Here is an 18,848-nt window from a genome sequence, read left to right on the forward strand (position 1 = left end):
GGGGGCGCCTGAGGCTAAAGCCTTGCCGCTCTCGCAGGCCCACACCAAACCTTCACTATCTGCCAGTGGTGGCTTTCTGATCTTTTTTTCTGTATCAGCGCAATTGATCACGACAGAGCCTGCTTTTGAAAGCAATCAATACTGGATCATGCGCATATCCCAGTCATCATCACCAAACCGCCAGATACTATCCATAGGGTAGCAATATGTTCATTCTTGTACGGCTCCAGATAGCCTCGCATTTGCGCATTACTGACCCAGCAGACCACGTTTGAGGATCTAGTGCAAATCCCGCCTTATGGGTTCTTGAACAACCAAATCACCCGCGAAGACCTCGAGGACAGAATCAATGAGAAATACTCAAACAAGGTCCGGCTCTCTTGGTTCAGGCAGATTATATTGCCATATCTGACACCCATCATAGGTAGTGCAGAAAGTCGGACTCTGTATCTGCATGTACGACCTCCTCAAGGCTTCTGATGGCTTGATCGGAAATGGCACAGGCAATGCCAACGTCAATGGTGGGAAATCTGCTTTGCCGACATTCTCGTCTGTACCTACTCATGCATTTGCAGTTCGATTTCGAATGATTGTGTTCCGCCCCTTCAAGGGCGAGATCATGACGGGCACTGTCCAGAGGTGTACACCCGAGGGTATTCACAGTGAGTGGTCTTTGCCTCCCTTGCGCAGATTTTCATTCTAACTTCATGCTGTCACGACGCGATTCTTTGACGATATCTTTGTCCCTCACACCATGCTTTTCGAGGACTGCTACTTGTGAGTACTCGTACAGTGGACAATCCTGTCCCCTACTGGTAAGGCAGTGGTTGACATTGATAAAACAGCGATGAAGATGAACAGACGTGGATTTGGAAGACGGGAGATGCCTCGCTGTATTTTGATCCGGCTACCGTCGTCAACTTGCGCGTTGAGTCCGAGAAATGGCATGATCAGGCACCCAAAGGTCCTCAGGCCGAAGGCGAGGCTGAAAAGCAGACCGAGCGCAAAGTTCCCTACGCTATCGAGGTGAGTACTTGAAGATTTGACCGCAACACCGTTCCTGACTGTGGATTTGACAGGCTTCGATGGCCGAGTCTGGGCTGGGAGGCGTAGACTGGTGGTGAACAGGTCAAAGTTGAATAAATCTTCAAGGCACAAGACTTCGAAAAGGCCCGGACGGCCAGCTCCCGTGCGCTGTCCCTCCGCTGCTGCTGCTCTTGTCGACGAGGGTTGAGGACATGCCATGAGCTACGCCGGTACTGCTAAAACGCCCATCCTGAGAGAAAATTGGCGCAGGAGTGCATTTCCCATTTCTTTGCGCCTCTTCAGCTACAGAGGAAAGTCTCTTTGGCACTATCTATCTCTGGGTACTCGTTCTACGTGCGATGCCTCAACTGTGGCAGCCCAACAAAAAGCTGCCCAGTGGCGACCCAACAGCGAAATCAGCACCAGGACATTGTGCAGGACTTTCTACTTCAAAGTGTTTGGAGGCGCAAACCTGGAGTAATCGTGGAGGTCTTAAAGATCTGGCAGCAAGACGCAACAAGCATGAGCAATACACCGCCACAGCCCCGGGATAGCAGTCTCATAAGACTCCCTCAGGACGGGTGGAGGAAGTTGGTGAAGGAGAAACGAAGACAGATTCTACCTAATCGCCTGCTAGATAGATAGTGGTTGAGAGCGATCACAAAGCTTGAACTGGCTTTAAAAGGGGCCAACTCGAACTGTTGCTGGGCGTTGTGTCCCCGTCGTCCCTAACTTTTCGGGGACTTCCGTACGCCCTTCGCGGGCTTTGACAACTTGAATGGAACAAAACAAATAAAAATAATATAATACAAATACCAGGAACGATATTACCATGAAAATACGCGTGTCAGATTCCTCCGGAAGCACGTCATTTGCCGTCGCGTCATCCTGTGAATTAGTTAATATTTGTGATGGATTTGTCGGTTTTACGGCCGCGTCGTATCTTGTTTTGTGCTCGGATCCTTCAAGGTTTGGATTAAAAATCAACCCACGCCTTCGCATCATTATGAATCGTACGATACAATAATAAGACGATCGAGTCGCTCCCGTCTTGCATCCTGCCATCTCCCCGGCCCGAAACCAAATACCCGTCTTCTTGCCTCTGCGCCCTTCGTGTCAGCCTGCGACTGCGGTCCTCGACCCCTCCTGTCCCCCTCTCCTCCGACACTCCATCTGGAAAAAAAGAAAAAAACATCCGAGTCTCCTCCGTCAACAACCCTCTCTTTGCCCTGTTCAAGATGACGGTCTCAGCTCCTCACTCACCTCGGCCGCTGCGCCCGAACGAACGGATATTAACCAACGAAGATGGCGGCATCGTCACACCGGCGCGCGCACCGTCGCCAGTTCACCAATTCGGTACACTCGCAGTGCACGCCGGCTCACCTCACGACCCATCGACGGGGGCCGTGATCGAACCACTATCACTATCAACTACATTCGCCCAGACATCAGTCGGCAAGCCAGTCGGACAATACGAGTACAGCCGCAGCGCGAACCCGAACCGAAGCAATTTCGAAGAAGCAGTCGCCGCACTCGAACACGCACGCTACGCGCTGGCATTCGCGTCGGGGTCTGCAACGACCGCAACAATCCTACAATCCCTAGCGGCCGGATCGCACGTCATCTCGGTATCGGACGTATACGGCGGAACCCATCGCTACTTCACCAAAGTGGCCCTGGCGCACGGGGTAGAAGTGACATTTTCGCCCTCGATCGAGCTGGACGTGGAGGAACTGATTCGGGATCAAACAAAACTGATCTGGATCGAATCGCCATCAAACCCTACGTTGAGCCTGGTCGATATTAGAAATGTGGCGACCGTGGCCCACCGACACGGTATCCTGGTGGTGGTCGACAACACTTTCTTATCGCCGTACGTGCAGAACCCTCTCGACCACGGCGCCGATATTGTCGTGCACTCTGTGACAAAATACATCAACGGACACTCGGACGTGGTCATGGGCGTGGCGGCGTTTAACTCCGACGAGCTCAAGGAACGATTGTCGTTCCTGCAGAATGCTATTGGGGCCGTCCCATCCCCCTTTGATTGCTGGCTCGCTCATCGGGGATTGAAGACGCTGCATTTGCGTGCCCGTGAAGCCAGCAAGAATGCTCTGGCCGTCGCCAGGGCGCTCGAGGCTTCGCCGAACGTTATTGCCGTCAGTTATCCTGGTCTGGATTCCCATAAACAGAGAGCCATTGCCCTCAAACAGCACCGCGATGGTCTGGGCGGTGGTATGCTCAGTTTCAGACTCAAGGGTGGCCATGCCGCTGCCGAGCGCTTCTGTCAGCAGACGCGTATTTTTACTCTTGCTGAGAGTTTGGGCGGCGTTGAGAGTCTTTGCGAGGTTCCCTCTGCCATGACCCATGCTGGGATCCCAAAGGAACAGCGCGAGTCGATTGGTGTCTTTGACGACTTGGTCCGCTTGAGCTGTGGTGTTGAAGACGCCGATGATCTGAAGAAAGATGTTCTGCAGGCTTTGGAAAGGGCCGTTATTGCACCAAAGATATCAAATGGCGTCGCGAATGGCGTTGATGGTCCTTTGCCCAGAAGATAGAGATCTACCTAAGGTACCGTACCTACAGTACCTACTGTATCTGCCTGCCAGCCCATCTCGGCCCTCCGCCTTCAACCGGTGGTAATCTGGCCCCCCAAATCATAAAAGAGATACCCGTTCTACTACTAGGACTTATATCGGCCGCGTTTATTGGTTTACCTTGACCTTTGGGCACAAGTCCGTATATACCATACCTTACCTTCAACAAAAAGCCATTTACTGGCTCGGAGACTGTGGGAACCGAATGAAGAGTTCATCATCTTTCAAAGGCTTATGCTATGATAGTCCCGTCTTTATCTTTATCCTTAGATCCTGGATGCGCAGAGATACAGCGTGCTCGGCGATACAGGTGTAAATGTAACGTCATTTTTTGTCAGATATATCATTTTTTGTAGAAATAATCAAAAAAACCAAAACTGTAAAGGGGTATCTTTAAATCAAAAGAACATTTCTTCCCGGGCAATACTAATGAAATAGGAACAAGAACACGCGAGTATACTCGGGACGACCGGATCGAGCCATGCAATAGTAGTGTCATGCTTTCCCAGCCCATTTTGCTGTTAAGAGCGCCTTCAACTCCCGAGTTACTGACATCCTTTTCATTTCATTTCCATGTCGAAAACGGCCAAAACAGGGGTGAAAAGGCAAGAGAGACCGGACAGACAGACAGTCTGGCTATAGTAGGTCCAACAATTTCAATCGTGGATCTTCGCCTTTCTCTTCCAATTCCCCACGCTGGTTTCGGACAGCTGCTTTGGGAAAGGCGAATGGGTGAGGGAGAGAAAATGGTAGCTGCAGTGGCGTTGAGAACGGAAGTGGAAGTCCAGTTGTTGGCTTTGCATGATGCTCTCCCGGGCCCTGCGCGGCGGTAGGGTCGTGTTGGCCATGTCGCTGCTGTAGTTGTGTTGTGTCTTCAGCTCCATTTCTATTCGGGCTGTTTTGTTGCCCCATGTCAGGGCGCCGGCCGCCATGAACCACTGGCGCGTCTCGTATAATACCTGGGAATTTGACTTTGCGACGACGGTTTTTCTCGGCTATGTCGAGAAGGAGACGTCGGACATCCTCGGGTACTTTTGGGACAGATTCAGGAGATGCTGGAGCCGACTCTACTGAGGCCGAGTTCGAGACCGACACAGGCTCTTTGCCCTTGTGTACATAGCTGCTGTGATGTTGGTCGTCGTCCTGCATCAAAAGCAACCTCTCGTTCCTCGCACCAACCGAACCCTCACTACCATCAAGCTGCAATGACGCATTCCAACTCCCCTCGCTGTGGGCACCGAGGCCAGCTTTGACAGGGTCACCACGGAACCAACCCTCCTTGCCCAGCACGACCAACACAACGAGTGCGACAACAGTAATCGACGTCCACCAGACTACGCCGACCACGCGGCCCCAGACCTTGCGGACCTGGTCCTCCCTTTTCTCCCAGTTCTGAATCACCAGCCTGGCATTCTCGAGGCGCAAACTAAGCTCCTCGGCCTTTGCGTTTGCCTTTTGTCCGCGCTCGGCGAGTGCCTGGGTCTTGCGGTCGCGAGCCTCAAAGGCGGCCTTGAACGAATTGACGCGCTTGTTGGTGTCCGCGTCCAGACGGCGCGTCTCCTTGTCGAAATTGACAATCAATTGCTCGCTCTGCTTGCTGAGCGATTGAAAGCCCGTGATAATGGCCACCAGACTGCCGACCGTCTCGAGAAGGTTGTAGTACCCGTAATCTAGACGGCGGGTGATTTCGGCGCCCTTGGCCGTGATGGCTGCGATGCGTGACCGCATTTCCTCCTCTGCTTCCGCGAGCTCGACATCGCGCCTCATAATTTCTTCTTTTTTCACATACAGTCTTCGCGCCACACGCGCTTCCTCCGCTCGCTCTAGGGCAATTTCAAAAGATGTTTTCGGCCGGAGAGCAGCCGCACGGTTTGAGTCGGAAGTTACTCGTTGCTGTTGCCCCGGATCAAAGCGCCCGCCTTCATTGTAATCGCTGCTGGTGGTGCCGGATGGCCCGAACGAGTATTGTTGCGCCTGCTGCTGCTGCTGCTGACCCGATCGTGGAGCGGCGACATTGGGCGGCTGAGGTGGCTGCTGTAATCGCTTTTCCCGCTCCGCATTCAGTCCCGCCACCAAATGTGGGAGATTGGAAGGCGTCTCTTTTGACTGTTGTTGCCGACGTGATGTCGTCGACGTCGCTGGTTGGGCATCGCTTTGTGTCGGTCGATGGCCTTTCGGTAATCCCTTTCCCTCTTCGTGACGATGGTCATGCGGCAACTGCGAGTGAGAATGGGAGTGGTGGTGACGATGCTGATGTCGTCGGTGTGATGACCCCGGTAAATGGATACGGGGCAGTTTCTCCGCCGTCTTTTCCAAGGCACTGGCTGCAGGCAGCGTTATTGCATTCCGTGTCTTCGTTTCGGTGGGTGAGAGATAGGACTTCGAGCGGAGGTGGTTCGGCCGGGTGGGCGTGGGTGAAAGATTGCCTTCCGCCTTCGCAGGCTCACTGATAGTCGGCAAGTCCTTTGGGCGACTTGGGTCGGTTGAGGATCGTGATCGGTAGACGGTCGGTCGAGGCTGTGAGTCCATGGCAGGATCAAGGCATCACAGCCTGATGTTCAGTTTGCAACTATGTGCGGGTAGCCTTGTCAAGGGTACTGATGCCATTGGCAAGAGACAATGAGTACCATGGTCAACACTTGATCGGACGTATACAGTGTATTTGTTGACTTGAGGATACCATGTCTGTTAGTTTTCCTCAAAGACATGGAAGTGATGACGATCAATCGACCGCAATTCAGCCGAAGAACAATACACGTGATTCAGCCTTGCCTACACAGCTGTACAAGGCTACATCTTGAGCTGACCTCTGGCAGTGCTGGTACTGCTGTAGCATGGCTCCTCGGCGTGTTTAAAGGCCTGATTATGCATTTCAAGTTTACTATTATTCAATCTGCATTGGTTCTCGTATGGTCATATTCAGTCATCCGGTCCAACCCGCACATTCAACAGCCTCTAGCAGGTAAGTCTGCTCGATTCAAGGATCCTGCAGTCATCCATCGCCTTGTGGAAAGGCCGCCGAAAGGTTCTGACCAGTCCAATCGCCGGAAAGATATCGCCTTGCCACAACACCATCAACCGTTGCCATAAGGTCGGTTTAGTATTCGGCACCGCCATCGTCTTCGACTTCCAAGCTGTCGCTGGCGACTTCTTCGTAGTCCTTCTCCAGAGCAGCGAGATCTTCTCTGGCCTCAGAGAACTCGCCTTCCTCCATACCTTCTCCAACATACCAGTGGACGAACGCACGTTTAGAGTACATGAGATCAAATTTGTGGTCGAGGCGGCTCCAGGCTTCGGCAATAGCAGTGGTGTTGGAAAGCATGCTGACTGAACGGTCGACCTTGGCCAACTCTCCACCGGGAACGGGCATTGCTGAAAATCACGTTAATTGATATCCTGATGAACAGGAAGGCTGGGGTCACTTACGTGGCTGATAGTTGATTCCGACTTTGAAACCAGTTGGGCACCAATCAACCAGATGGAAGCTGGATTTGGCTTTAAGTGTAGCAATGGCGGCATTTGCATCACGCGGGACAACATCACCGCGGTAAAGCAGAGCAACAGCCATGTATTTGCCGTTGCGAGGGTCACACACAACCATCTGGTTGTTAGGCTCGAAGCATTGTAGAGTCAAGTCCTGGGTCTTGAAGCTCTCATGGGAAGAACGTTTGGCCGAGACAACTGGGGCGTAGCTGATCAGTGGATAATGGATACGAGGGTATGGCACCAGGTTCGTTTGAAACTCGTTCAAGTCAACGTTCAGAGCGCCATCAAACCGCAAAGATGATGTGACGGATGAGACAACCTGGGCAATCAGGCGGTTTAAATGCTCGTAGTCTGGACGGGGAATATCGAGGTTTCGGCGGCAAATGTCATAGACGGCCTCGTTGTCCACTAGGAACGTGCAATCGGCGTGCTCGATAGTGCTGTGGGTGGAGAGGACGGCATTGTATGGTTCAACCACAGAAGACGAAACTTGAGGAGCAGGGTAAACAGCAAATTCGAGTTTCGACTTCTTGCCGTAGTCAACCGACAGTCGCTCGAGGAGGAGAGCCCCAAAGCCAGATCCGGTACCACCGCCAAAAGAGTGGAAGATCAAGAAGCCTTGCAACGACGAGCAGTTGTCTGTGGTCCAAGGTCAGTCAGTCAATTCCCTCGTCTTGTCCCAGAGAGAAACTCCCATACCAGCAACGCGGCGGATTTTGTCGAGGACTTCATCAACCATCTCCTTTCCAATTGTGTAGTGACCTCGAGCATAGTTGTTTGCTGCGTCCTCCTTGCCGCTAATCAAAAGCTCGGGGTGAAACAGTTGTCTGTATTTGCCAGTCCGGATTTCGTCGATCGGAGAAGGGTCGAGGTCCACAAAAATAGACCGGGGAACATGCTTGTTGCCGCTCGTCTCGGTAAAGAAGGTCTCGAATGAGCCGGGGTCGCCAACATTGGCATCAGGGTCAGGACGACCATCAGCCTTCAGGCCATGCTCGAGAAGGTACCTGGGCGACGATTAGCAAACAAACTGCAAACCTGATGTGAAGGTGTCCTCAACGTACAATTCCCAGGCAGCATTGCCGAGCTGCGTTCCCGCCTGCCCGATATGCAGGTGGCAGACCTGTCGGAGTGTGTTAGCAATGCGATCTATGGCGGTTTAGTTGCTCGTGAAGGTGGGTGATCTGGTCGGGTCCTCTCGAGGGCTTTGTTGACTCGATCAGGAGGGGCAGACACGAAAACCACAACACTTACTTCCCCACGCATCTTGAAGTGCTTCTGCTCTGGTAATCCCGAAGACGCGGTCTCTGACGGTAGTCTATGCTAGACAGCAGATTCTGGCTCCGAGCGCCAAATGCTGGAATGTCGGATGCAAACTGACAGGAGATGGATACACTTGAACTGCGCAAGACTGTAGAGCGAAGAGTGGTTGTGCGCGGAACAGGAAGTTGTTTTTGGACACTGACCTGCGATTGGCGCGTGGCCAAATGAGGCCAAAACATACGCCAAGCCTGCGTTCAGGGGTATAAACGATAACAACGCGCTACTGGTACATAACATCCTACGGACTTGGACCTTCTCTCCAACAGCAGACCTACAGTACCTGTAGGTACCTACCCGTAGGGACTACAACCTGGGAGCTGCAGACTGCAGTGCTGTCTTCTTGCTTCGAGTGCTAGCCAGTTGCCTTTTGTGGCGATATTGCGTCCTTAGATCTTGTGTAACGTAACTCGCCTTCCCATGCACACTTTCGCAGCGCAGAAACGCCGCGACGACCGAGACATTCGCGGCCAGTCTGGCATCGTGGGCTTCAAGTTGTCTATATCGAGGGATGGCCAAACCATCTCTCAATTGACTTTCTTAATTTCAATTGTATTACGTCAAAGAAGCATGGGACCGATTAAAAGCTATGCAAGATGGCTCAATGTGGCGCTAGACTTGTAGAACAAACAGAACAACCGTCGCGTCGTTCGGTATGATCTGGATGGACGACGGCCTGGAGGTCACAAGATCGGGTGGATTGCACACAGAATGCAGATTGAAGGCTTAACATATGTACCGTTGTAGCTGACGCGCGCTGGGAACGATAATATGGATGACATCGAAAGTGATAAGCTCACATGTTCAGTATATCGAGGGCAACCAAGACTCGGAAGTCCAGCAACCTGTGACAGGATGGGTCCCCTTGCGATTTGCAGCTGCAGACAAAAGGCCAGCCAGGCTTTAAAAAGTACCTAGGTATGGAGGAGCTGAGGATAATCCGGAGACGACAACGATGGAGCTAACTTCTCGGTGTAATTTTTGGGATGCTGTCCTTGAAGATGATGTACCTTATTATTACAGTAAAAGGACTTGGGGGGATTTGCTGTGTCCTACTAGTAGCCGAGCGGCTGCTAAAGGTACCTGCATGTGGGCATATACTGCTCTTTAAACAGCTTGTAAAGGCAGACTGTCCCCATAAGCAACAAAAATCCAGAACCCGTGTTCCATACAACATTGTACATCCATTGTAGACAACCACGTCGCCATTTATTACCAGCTCTGTGCATACACGAGGTCGCATTAATGCATGCTGTGCATAACTAAGAGACATGGCTGAGAGATACCTGGTATCTTCTATGGCTGTCACTTCAATCCGTGTCAGATTGCCAAAATGTCGATCCTCGCCGATGTAAGATGGGATTGGCCCACTTGATTTCGATCAAATGGAAGAAATCTTCGAAGCCTGCCACTACTGCTGTACTCATATTATTGGCACATATCCGCACGGAGGTGCGCTATGGTGAAACATACTGTACAACGTTGTAGGCGTGCGATGCTGAAGCGGCCGGCAGGAGAAGACACGGCGGGTCTGTCAGAGCAGAAGTCAGGGCAGCCGGGTCAGCCACCACTACGCGTACACTAAACTTGAAGCTGTACAGTGCCGGATGCAGCGGGCCTTTTAGGGGTTGCGCAGCCCGCGGAGCCCTTGAAGATACCTTCTGGTTGGGTTAGCATACTCAATCAGCCCCTAGGACGTCGGTTCTTATCGGCGCTTACAGCGTCTCCGAAGCCACCTTATCCACAGCTTACCAGGCTCCGGGGCCTTGGCCGCCCGGTTCAAACCAGCAAACCCTCTCCCTGTCATCGGTCCAAGCTTCCCTGAGTCGTCATACCAGGATCCAGTTCAAATCCTTCTCCTCAAGACGCGCCCCAATGCGTGTGGAGAGGGTGGCATAAAGGGACCAGAAAAAATACATAACACTCAGGTTATGAGCCGCCCCAGACTCAACGGCCTCACAGAAGCCCGATCACGAGTTGCTCTTGCACTCTTCACCTAACCGATACACTGACTGACAAGGCTACGGAGCCTTGTTCTCCTTCATGCCATCTCCATTCTTCTTCCTCAACTCGCTCGCTTCATATCCTAATCCCGTTCTGTAACCATACCGTTCTTCAGTTCTCTCTCGGGCCCTCTCACAAGCGGTCGGGCGACCGCAGAGGAACATCTTTTTTTTCCCTTACGTCTGGTGTTGAGCCGCTGGCTGGCTTCAGCAGGACGATATAAAGGGCGCATTGAAGGATCCGCTTACTCTTTCACGTCTGAAGCGCTCTGCTTCCCTCTCCCGACCCAACAATGACGACTCCTACCCAGGAACTCCCTCGCCTGGAGTTCGCCCCGCCCTCCAACCGCTCCTCTGACGATGACAGTACGGCCGTCGGGCAGGATAAACAAGATGGGACTGTCGACAGCAAGTTGCTGCGTGAGCGTCTGATGGTGGAAACGTCACGCGAGCCAAATTCACGGTATGAGGATGCTCGACCGTCGCCGTCTCAAACCAGGGAGGAAGCGTCCCGTTTGGACGATGAAATAGCGTTGCAAAAGGCCGAGCGCCTCACATCCATGGAATCGCGACAATCGGAAGCAGGACGAAACTCTACCACCTTACACCGATCGAGGTCCCGAGTGCCCGAGCCCCTTGACGAGTTCGATACCGCAACAAATCCACTGCATGAACGGACTGCCATCTACAAACCTCCCGAGAACCCGAGCACCAAAGTCGCAAAGTTCTTCAAATATATTCATCAGTCGAGTTTTGTGGTCCGTTATTTCACTTACATCGTCCCGGTCACCCTCCTTTTGTTGATTCCGGTTCTAATTGGGGCACTGCTACCCGCTGGCAAGCGTGCGAGTGTTGGGGACGTCGAACTTCTTTGGTTTGGCGTCTGGCTGGAAATCATTTGGTTAACGCTGTGGGCCGGTCGAATCGTGGCCAGACTCATTCCTTATCCTCTCGGACTTGTGGCGAGCTTGTTCACCAACAATGCCAAAAAGTGGCGAGACCTGGGCAAGTCGCTTGAGATACCGGCTACCCTCTTCTTCTGGTGGCTTGGTATTGAAGTCTCGTTCTTGCCGACTATGACGAACCATCATGTGGACGGGAATACGCGCACACGCCACTGGGAAGTGATCCTCAACAAGATCATTGTTTCCATCTTTGTGGGGACCGCACTGAATTTCATTGAGAAGATCATCATCCAACTTATAGCCATCTCATTTCATCTACGAACATATGCCGACCGTATCGAGCTGAACAAATTCCAGATTGGCAGTCTTACCAAGCTTTACATCTTTTCCAAAGCCAAGATCGCAATGGAAGATGCCGAGTTTGAGGAAAAACCCTCGGGCCATGCCTCGGGCACTCGCACACCAGCTCAATACGCTGCGCAAGCAACCCAGGTTATCAACCGGGCTTTCGCGAAAGTGGGCGATGTGGCGGGAACTGTAGCAGGGGACTTTACAGGGAAAAGCATTGCCAAAAGTGGACATCCATCACAGGTGGTCCTGACTTTGTTGAACACCACAAATGGGTCTCAGGTGCTGGCCCGACGTCTTTATCGCACATTCGTCCGCGACGGCTGTGAGACAGTGGCGTCCGATGACCTTAAGGCAGCCTTCGATAATGATGACGAGGCTGATGCGGCTTTCAGCATGTTCGACAAGGACATGAACGGCGATATCTCCATGGAAGAACTTGAAGCCGTCTGTGTGGAGATAGGCCGGGAACGGAAGTCGATCACCGCCTCACTCAAGGACTTGGATTCTGTTGTCAGCAAGTTGGACGATGTTTTGTTCTTCATTGTGGTTGTGGTCACGATTCTTGTCCTCATCTCTCTCATATCTACTTCAGCAGCCGGTGTACTCACCTCAGCTGGCTCTGCGGTCCTGGCTTTGTCATGGCTATTTTCGGCCACAGCGCAGGAGTTTCTGCAGTCTTGCATCTTTGTCTTCGTCAAACATCCGTTCGATGTTGGGGACCGAGTGAGTATCTACGGGAACACCGGCTCGTCTCTCAAGGGAGACGATTACTTCGTTAAAGAGATCTCACTTCTATACACCGAGTTTAAGAAGATGGAAGGACACATCGTGCAGGCACCAAACTCTTACCTCAACACTCTTTTCATTTTGAATATGCGGCGTTCTGGTGGTCTCGCCGAAGCAGTGCCCATCGTGATCCGGTTCGGCACCACTCTCGAACAGATCGAGGGCCTGCGCAACGCCCTTCTGGAGTTTGTCAGATCGGAAAAGCGTGAATACCAGGGCAACATCTTGACTGAACTCCGTGAGGTTTGCGAAGCGTACTCGTTGACTTTGAACGTCGTCTTCTTTTACAAGTCAAACTGGCAGAATGAATTGCTCCGCTTGCAGCGAAGGAACAAGTTCATCTGCGCCCTCATGGTCGCAATGCAAGAGCTCGGTATCGAAGGTCCGCGGCGCAACCAAGCTGGTTGGAGGGCAGAAGAACCGTATTACATGCAATTACCTCCTGGTGCGCCTCCTCTTGTGCAAGTTGGTAGCACGACGGGTGGAGAAGGCGGTCCGCCAGCAGGCACCACTGGTGTTACTGGCGAGCCAATCCACCAGACTCCTCTCAGTGCATCTTCTCTGAACCACTCCTCGATCCTCCGCCGCCGGCCTAGTACCGGTCAGCTTGGACGTCCCCGCGGCGAATCTCTGTCTAGTCTGTCAAAACGCGTGGATTTCTCTTTGGGCATGAAAGACGTCAGCTCAGGTGAGCAACTATCTGATGTGTACGAAGAGCCAAGGCGTCCAGAAATAAAAGAAATCATCCGCGAGACAAACAGAATCGAAGAAGAACGACGAATCTCGGAGTCCCAAGACCGCCAGGGTGATGCTAGGTCTACGTCGCGAGACCATCACCCTCATGCGATGACTGGGATATTGAGAAGATCAACGACACAAAGCCTCGCCGGCAGTCAGCGCGAGTCTTCGGCTGTGGCGCCCCACAGAGCTTCCATCAGCAGCCAAGAAACTCATCGGAACCGGTTCTTGCATCGCTTCAACCGTCCGCGGCCAAGCATCGATCATCCTCGCGATTCTCTTGCGGAGGAAGGAAACGCTCCGCCACTTACACCCATTGATGCCCGATCTGGCCAAGTGAGCTCTCAGGCTGTCCGTATGGACTCCGTGGAATCTGAGCGGCAGGAACCGTTCCCCATCATGCCGCCAGCTTTCAGTGAAACCGAGGACTTTGGGTTTAGGAGAAACATGCTGGACGGGCAAGGCCAATCTCGTTGATCTAGGAGTTGCTGGTGCAGGATCGCCTTTGGTTTGCTGCCGCAGGAATCGGTCCTGGATCAATGTGCTCCAAGCTGGATATTTGTCTTGATCCAGTGACACTCGTGCTAGGACAGATGTGAGGTGGTTCTATTTTGGACTGAGGCTATGTTCCCAGTTTTTAGCTTATTTCGAACCAGTCTTTGCTCGATTGCAAAGGTATGACCATAGACGATAGAGCTTACGCAAGCGTGTTGGCCATTTCACAGCCATGATGAAGCGATAGACAGCCGGCAATAGACGGAAAACAAATAGATTGTGCAACCAATGGAATGTTTCGTTATTGGGGTAGTAAGCTGACGTCTGCTTTTAATGCTGTTCAAGCCCGTGAACGCTGGATTGAAGGGTGGTACGATCCGCGCTATGCTCGATCCGGATGCTATCTGGGGGGAAGAAGTGTCCCCAAACACTGAATGAAGATTTCTTTCGCCTTTTTGTGACGCAGTTCTTACAGTTGAGAGCTATCACTCAATTCAGCTCGGTGTGAGCAGCAGATAGATAAGTCCCTTTCTGGTTCCTTGATATCCCTCTGTTATCGAATGAGAGCTGGCCGCCCACTTTAACAGCTATTCGGTCGCTGCGACAGAGGCCCAGATTACACAATATCACAGCCTTGCAATCAATTTGTCACGTTTTCCCACTTTTCCTCTTCGCTTTCTCTTGCTTTGGCCGTAGATGTTTATCTGGGCTTTGACAGAAGGGAGGAAAAGGCCCATTTGGTTCGTTTATAGGAGCGAAGGAGAAGATCGGCTTTGTTTGTCTTGTGGCTCTTGTTGAGGAGGAGGAAGAAAATCATGTTTTTCAAGCCATGCGCTTGCTGACTGGAAGATCCAGAAGCTGAATTCAGAGAGGAGAATGTACTTCTGAGCAATGAGTTGAGCGGCAACTACAGGCTGGAGAGACGCTAGGCGGTCATGAACTTAGCATACCTCATGACCGGGCAGCTAAGGTTACTTGAGTCCTTGAGAACTCGGAGATGTTGTTGGCGGCATTATCGAGCGATATTTCTCCTGGATGACACTTCCAACAGGTTGAGTTTTGCTGTGCATCTTGGTTTAGGTCATTCGAGATGATGGATGAGACACGAGGTAGGTTAGGTTAGTGAAGCACAGCTGAGGATTTGCTGAGGTGACGGAGACACGGTGACAGTGAATGCTGGCCTAGAACAGACTGGCAGTGAAGATGAACAGGAAGTGACAGTCAGACTGTTGCCTGCGCCCAGTGAAGCAAGTGTCGCAGCTGTTCTGCCAGTGACGGTGCCAGTGCTACTAATACGTCTGCGCCTTTCTTCAAGTTCCTGACTTCATCCTCCTTGTCTTTCTCTCTTCTTCCTACACCAAATCTCGCTCTTCCCTCGTTGTCTTCAGCAACCTCTCTCGTCCTTCTGTCCCTTTGCCCTGTTTACCAACACTCTTGCTAAGCAGCGGCATCTTTGTTTTCTTGCTTGCGCGCACTCTCATTGTCGTCTCTTCACTCTTGCTCGGCACGATGAAGATGAAGATCAAGGGTACGTTTAACATCCACGCCATTTCGACCGCTACTGACATAAGCTGTAGGCTGGCCTCCAGGCTTTGTCCTGTACTTCGTCGTGAACCTGTGCCTTCTCGCTGCTCTCCTTGAGGCTGGTCCTGTCAGCAGAAGCCCGACCTCCGTGGTCACAGTTTTGCCCGCTGTCGTGGCCTCCACCGCTTTGTACCCGGTTCCAACCCTGTCTGCGAAGCCAGCGGATCAACAAGATAGATTCATGGTGACTCCTCGAGAGGCTACTGTGACTATCCGAGATAACAACAACGACGAAGTCCAGCCGCACGATTGGGCCTTGGTCTGTGGCAAGGATACGGATCGAAAGCTCACCATGACCTGTCAGAAAGCACCCCTGAGCTACTACTGCTCGGGCAAAGGCTCTGTGGTCGTGAAAGGCCGAGACGATGACGTTTGTTCCAGCGCTTGTCGTTGCGTGAACCTCTATCCGTCTATGTCCAATTGTGTGTTGTCATACATACTCGCCAATTGCTACCTTGCTCGGGATGGTACTGTCTACGACAGCCAAAAGCAGGTCGTTGGTCATCTTAATCAGGCATTCATTGCACCCAACGGCTCTATCATCCTCACTGGATCGTCCACGGATTCTGTCCCCCAGCTTGAGGCTGCTGCGGGTTCTGTCGATGCGATAGATCCTGCACCAGCAATCATCGAGCGAGAGACAGATGAGGCATTACACGATTGGGCTTTGGTCTGTTACAATATGGAACGCACAGCCGCATGTGCCAAAGCTCCATACAAATACACCTGTAACCACAAAGGCAAATTGAGCTACCACGAGTCACAGATGTTCTGTGAAATCGCATGCGAGTGTCGCGACCTCAATCCACCTCAACGATGCATCCTCAAACTTAATCTTGTCACCTGCACCAACAAGGACGGTGTCGTCTATGATGATGCTGGCCGGATGATTGGCACTGCAGCAGACGCCAAACTGCTTGCCAATGGTACTTTGGACTTCAGCAGTACAGCCTCGTCGCAAGCAATCAACGGTGACAGCGAAATAAATGACACCCTGTCAGTGGCTGTACCTGCACCAGTCAAGCGTGACTCGGCAGCAGCGGATCATTCATATGCCCTTGTTTGTGGAAACAAGTCTTGGACCCAGCTTTGCCAAAAGAGCAAATATGGATATTACTGCAACGGCAATGGCGCACTCCGCAACAAGGGAAAAGAAGTCTCTTTCTGTGAGGTATCTTGCGAATGCATCGACTTGGATCCAACCCCCCGATGCATCATCAATCCAGCTTTCGCCATTACCTGTCTTGTGAAGGGTCAAGCGGTTTATGGTGAAGACGGCCAGCTCATCGGTAATGTTACGGAAGCTTTCATTCATCCCAATGGCACTATGGATTTCACTCCATTGTCAATCACCTCCAGAGACATGGACCGCCCTGACAAATGGGCTTTACTATGTCACCATCAACGTCATACCGATACTTGTCACGGCTCATATGGCTACTCCTGCAATGGGCACAACATAACGTTCAAGACACAGGATTCTGTCTGTGACAACTTCTGCACTTGTTCAAACCCCAATGACATGCATCAATGTATCGATACCTCTGGAGGTCACACTCGTTGCCACATTGATGACGATGACAAGGTCTATAAGGTGAATGGAACGCTGATGGGACCCCTCCTTGGAAATCTTGAGAATGCAATTGTACAACAAGATTCCACTATCGACTTTTCTGCACTGTCCACCCAGAGTCTCTCACTGGATTCTTCAACATCAGTGGCGGGCCAAAACGACAGCGGGGACGTCTCATCCGTCATCAAGCGTGAAGCAGACGCCGACATGGATCATTGGATGTTGTACTGCATCTCAAAGGAGCATACTAAGACCTGTCGCTCTCCGCCAATCAGTTATACATGCCATATGGGACTTGTCGAACACAAGAATAATGCAGATGACTTTGTTTGTGATCGGATCTGTACTTGCATCGATAACTACCCGTCACAACAATGCATTCCCACCAAGAGTTTTGTCGCTGAATGTCCGGTCAAGGATAACATGGTATTCCATCCTAATGGAACAGTCCTGGGTAAGCTCACAGATGCCTATGTCCATGCCAACGGCACTCTAGACTTCTCGAGGCCAGCTATGGAGCAGGATCTGTCGCCACGCTTTTTGCTTGATCAGATGCACTGTAATGGAGATGATGGACAGCCAAGCGGTTCTCTGACCCAGTACTGTGGCCAGCATGGGTACTCGTGCGCGCATGATCCCAGTAACTTGCTATCATATTTGCAACATGGCTCTGAAGTCTTGGATCAATGTTCGAACGACTGTCACTGTCTCAGACCGTTTGCAGGAGCAGCCAAAGTTGAATCTCTTTCAGAGGCTACGGCGGATGGAGATGCCACCTCAAAGCTTCCAGAAAATGAGCGACGTCATCCCGCTGGCATCAACAAGCGTTCTCGATCAATCCTACAGCTCATGGCTACTGGAGCAATGACAGATTCAACCCTTATTGCCCCACCCAGCGGTATATCGAAGAACCAGTCTTCGGATGTGTACCAGCTCAACTGTGGTAATCGCGAGGATGGTCCTGTCTTTTGCTCAAGCAGTAGCCTGGGTTACTTTTGCCTGGCAAATGCAACTCTGGTTCGAAATTCTACCGACGAGAATACAGGCGTGACTTGGTGCGACTACTACTGCAAATGCATTTTCCGCCATCCGGTCCCTTGCGTTAACGAATGGAACATTCCTCTCTGCCAGGAATTCTGGGATGGCACTGTTCGTGACGCATCGAATTACTCGACTGTTCTTGGTGCCATCGACGACTCCTGGGTAATGCCGAATGGCTCTCTCCTGGTCGATCGCGGTACCCCGTATGTTTGGCAGAACAACGGCACCAACAGCACGAATGCCACTGCAGCCGGTGTACCGACCTCGACTGGTGGTTACTGAAGGGCACATTGTGCAACATGGAATATCTCTTGCTCCATAACGATATCCCAGCCAAACTCAATGGCACCTCTTCCAACAATTGTCTGCTCTTCATCGGACTGTGCAACCCGCGCTACTAGCTCACCAACACAATCTCTGATCGGTGCTTTGTTACAACATTCCTTCAATTGCTAGTTAAGGACAAACATTAACAGCATTATCGTCTCGAAGGGAGAGCTAGGGTAGAAGTGGCTGGTCAGATGGATAGATTGGCGATTGAGACAAACCTGACGAGGGAAACATGGGATGGATGATTGATTGTGGGCTTCGGCAGCATATTTTACTCTTCCCGGTAGTCAGAGATTCCATGGCAAGCCCAGATAGATAGTCAAATCCTCGAAGAGGAAACAATGAAAATTGAGTGATCAATTTGAACTACTAGTAAAAGGGGACTTATCCTGGTGAATCGTCGTTGAATAGTAGCCGCACGAGTAGAGCAATGACGGATGAGCAGCCCTGAAGGTAAGTGTTGCGGCAGGACAGATTTTTATTTCCCTCCCGAACAACGGCTGTGACGGTCGTCTTTTCAAAGTCCAATCTACTCCCATGTAGCTAGCTGGAAGCTCACCGGCCGTGCCGTGCGTCTCCATCTGTCGACAGCTTCCACATCACTGCATCACCC

At 51.8% G+C, this 18,848-nt stretch overlaps 6 protein-coding genes across 6 annotated transcripts; 4 read left to right on the plus strand and 2 right to left on the minus strand.

Annotated features, from left to right (window-relative positions):
* Positions 1-206: 206 nt before the first annotated feature.
* Positions 207-1,124, plus strand: HMPREF1120_07650 (DNA-directed RNA polymerase III subunit C25; the record flags this gene model as incomplete). Its single annotated transcript, XM_009161878.1, has 5 exons — positions 207-218; positions 265-369; positions 425-549; positions 846-1,026; positions 1,080-1,124. 5 exons carry the CDS (start codon positions 207-209, stop codon positions 1,122-1,124), a joined length of 468 nt encoding a protein of 155 aa, XP_009160126.1.
* Positions 1,125-2,264: 1,140 nt separating this feature from the next.
* Positions 2,265-3,584, plus strand: HMPREF1120_07651 (cystathionine gamma-lyase; the record flags this gene model as incomplete). The annotated part of the gene is made up of 1 exon (XM_009161879.1): positions 2,265-3,584. The coding sequence occupies one exon, from the start codon at positions 2,265-2,267 to the stop codon at positions 3,582-3,584; it is 1,320 nt and encodes a 439-aa protein (XP_009160127.1).
* Positions 3,585-3,773: 189 nt separating this feature from the next.
* Positions 3,774-6,311, minus strand: HMPREF1120_07652 (uncharacterized protein). Its single transcript, XM_009161880.1, has one exon. It carries the CDS (start codon positions 6,150-6,152, stop codon positions 4,260-4,262), a length of 1,893 nt encoding a protein of 630 aa, XP_009160128.1. The 5' UTR covers positions 6,153-6,311; the 3' UTR covers positions 3,774-4,259.
* A 158-nt stretch (positions 6,312-6,469) lies between these two features.
* HMPREF1120_07653 (tubulin alpha-2 chain) lies at positions 6,470-8,714 on the minus strand. Its single transcript, XM_009161881.1, has 5 exons — positions 8,364-8,714; positions 8,174-8,232; positions 7,809-8,116; positions 7,050-7,748; positions 6,470-6,995 (listed from the first exon to the last, which is right to left on the minus strand). The coding sequence occupies exons 1-5, from the start codon at positions 8,373-8,375 to the stop codon at positions 6,721-6,723; spliced, it is 1,353 nt and encodes a 450-aa protein (XP_009160129.1). The 5' UTR covers positions 8,376-8,714; the 3' UTR covers positions 6,470-6,720.
* Positions 8,715-10,725: 2,011 nt separating this feature from the next.
* On the plus strand, positions 10,726-13,689 carry HMPREF1120_07654 (uncharacterized protein; the record flags this gene model as incomplete). Its single annotated transcript, XM_009161882.1, has 1 exon — positions 10,726-13,689. The coding sequence occupies one exon, from the start codon at positions 10,726-10,728 to the stop codon at positions 13,687-13,689; it is 2,964 nt and encodes a 987-aa protein (XP_009160130.1).
* Positions 13,690-15,216: 1,527 nt separating this feature from the next.
* HMPREF1120_07655 (uncharacterized protein) lies at positions 15,217-18,187 on the plus strand (the record flags this gene model as incomplete). Its single annotated transcript, XM_009161883.1, has 2 exons — positions 15,217-15,235; positions 15,285-18,187. 2 exons carry the CDS (start codon positions 15,217-15,219, stop codon positions 18,185-18,187), a joined length of 2,922 nt encoding a protein of 973 aa, XP_009160131.1.
* Between the last annotated feature and the right edge of the window lie 661 nt (positions 18,188-18,848).

The sequence above is a fragment of the Exophiala dermatitidis genome (genome assembly GCF_000230625.1).
Source record: "Exophiala dermatitidis NIH/UT8656 unplaced genomic scaffold supercont1.6, whole genome shotgun sequence".
NCBI lineage: Eukaryota > Fungi > Ascomycota > Eurotiomycetes > Chaetothyriales > Herpotrichiellaceae > Exophiala > Exophiala dermatitidis.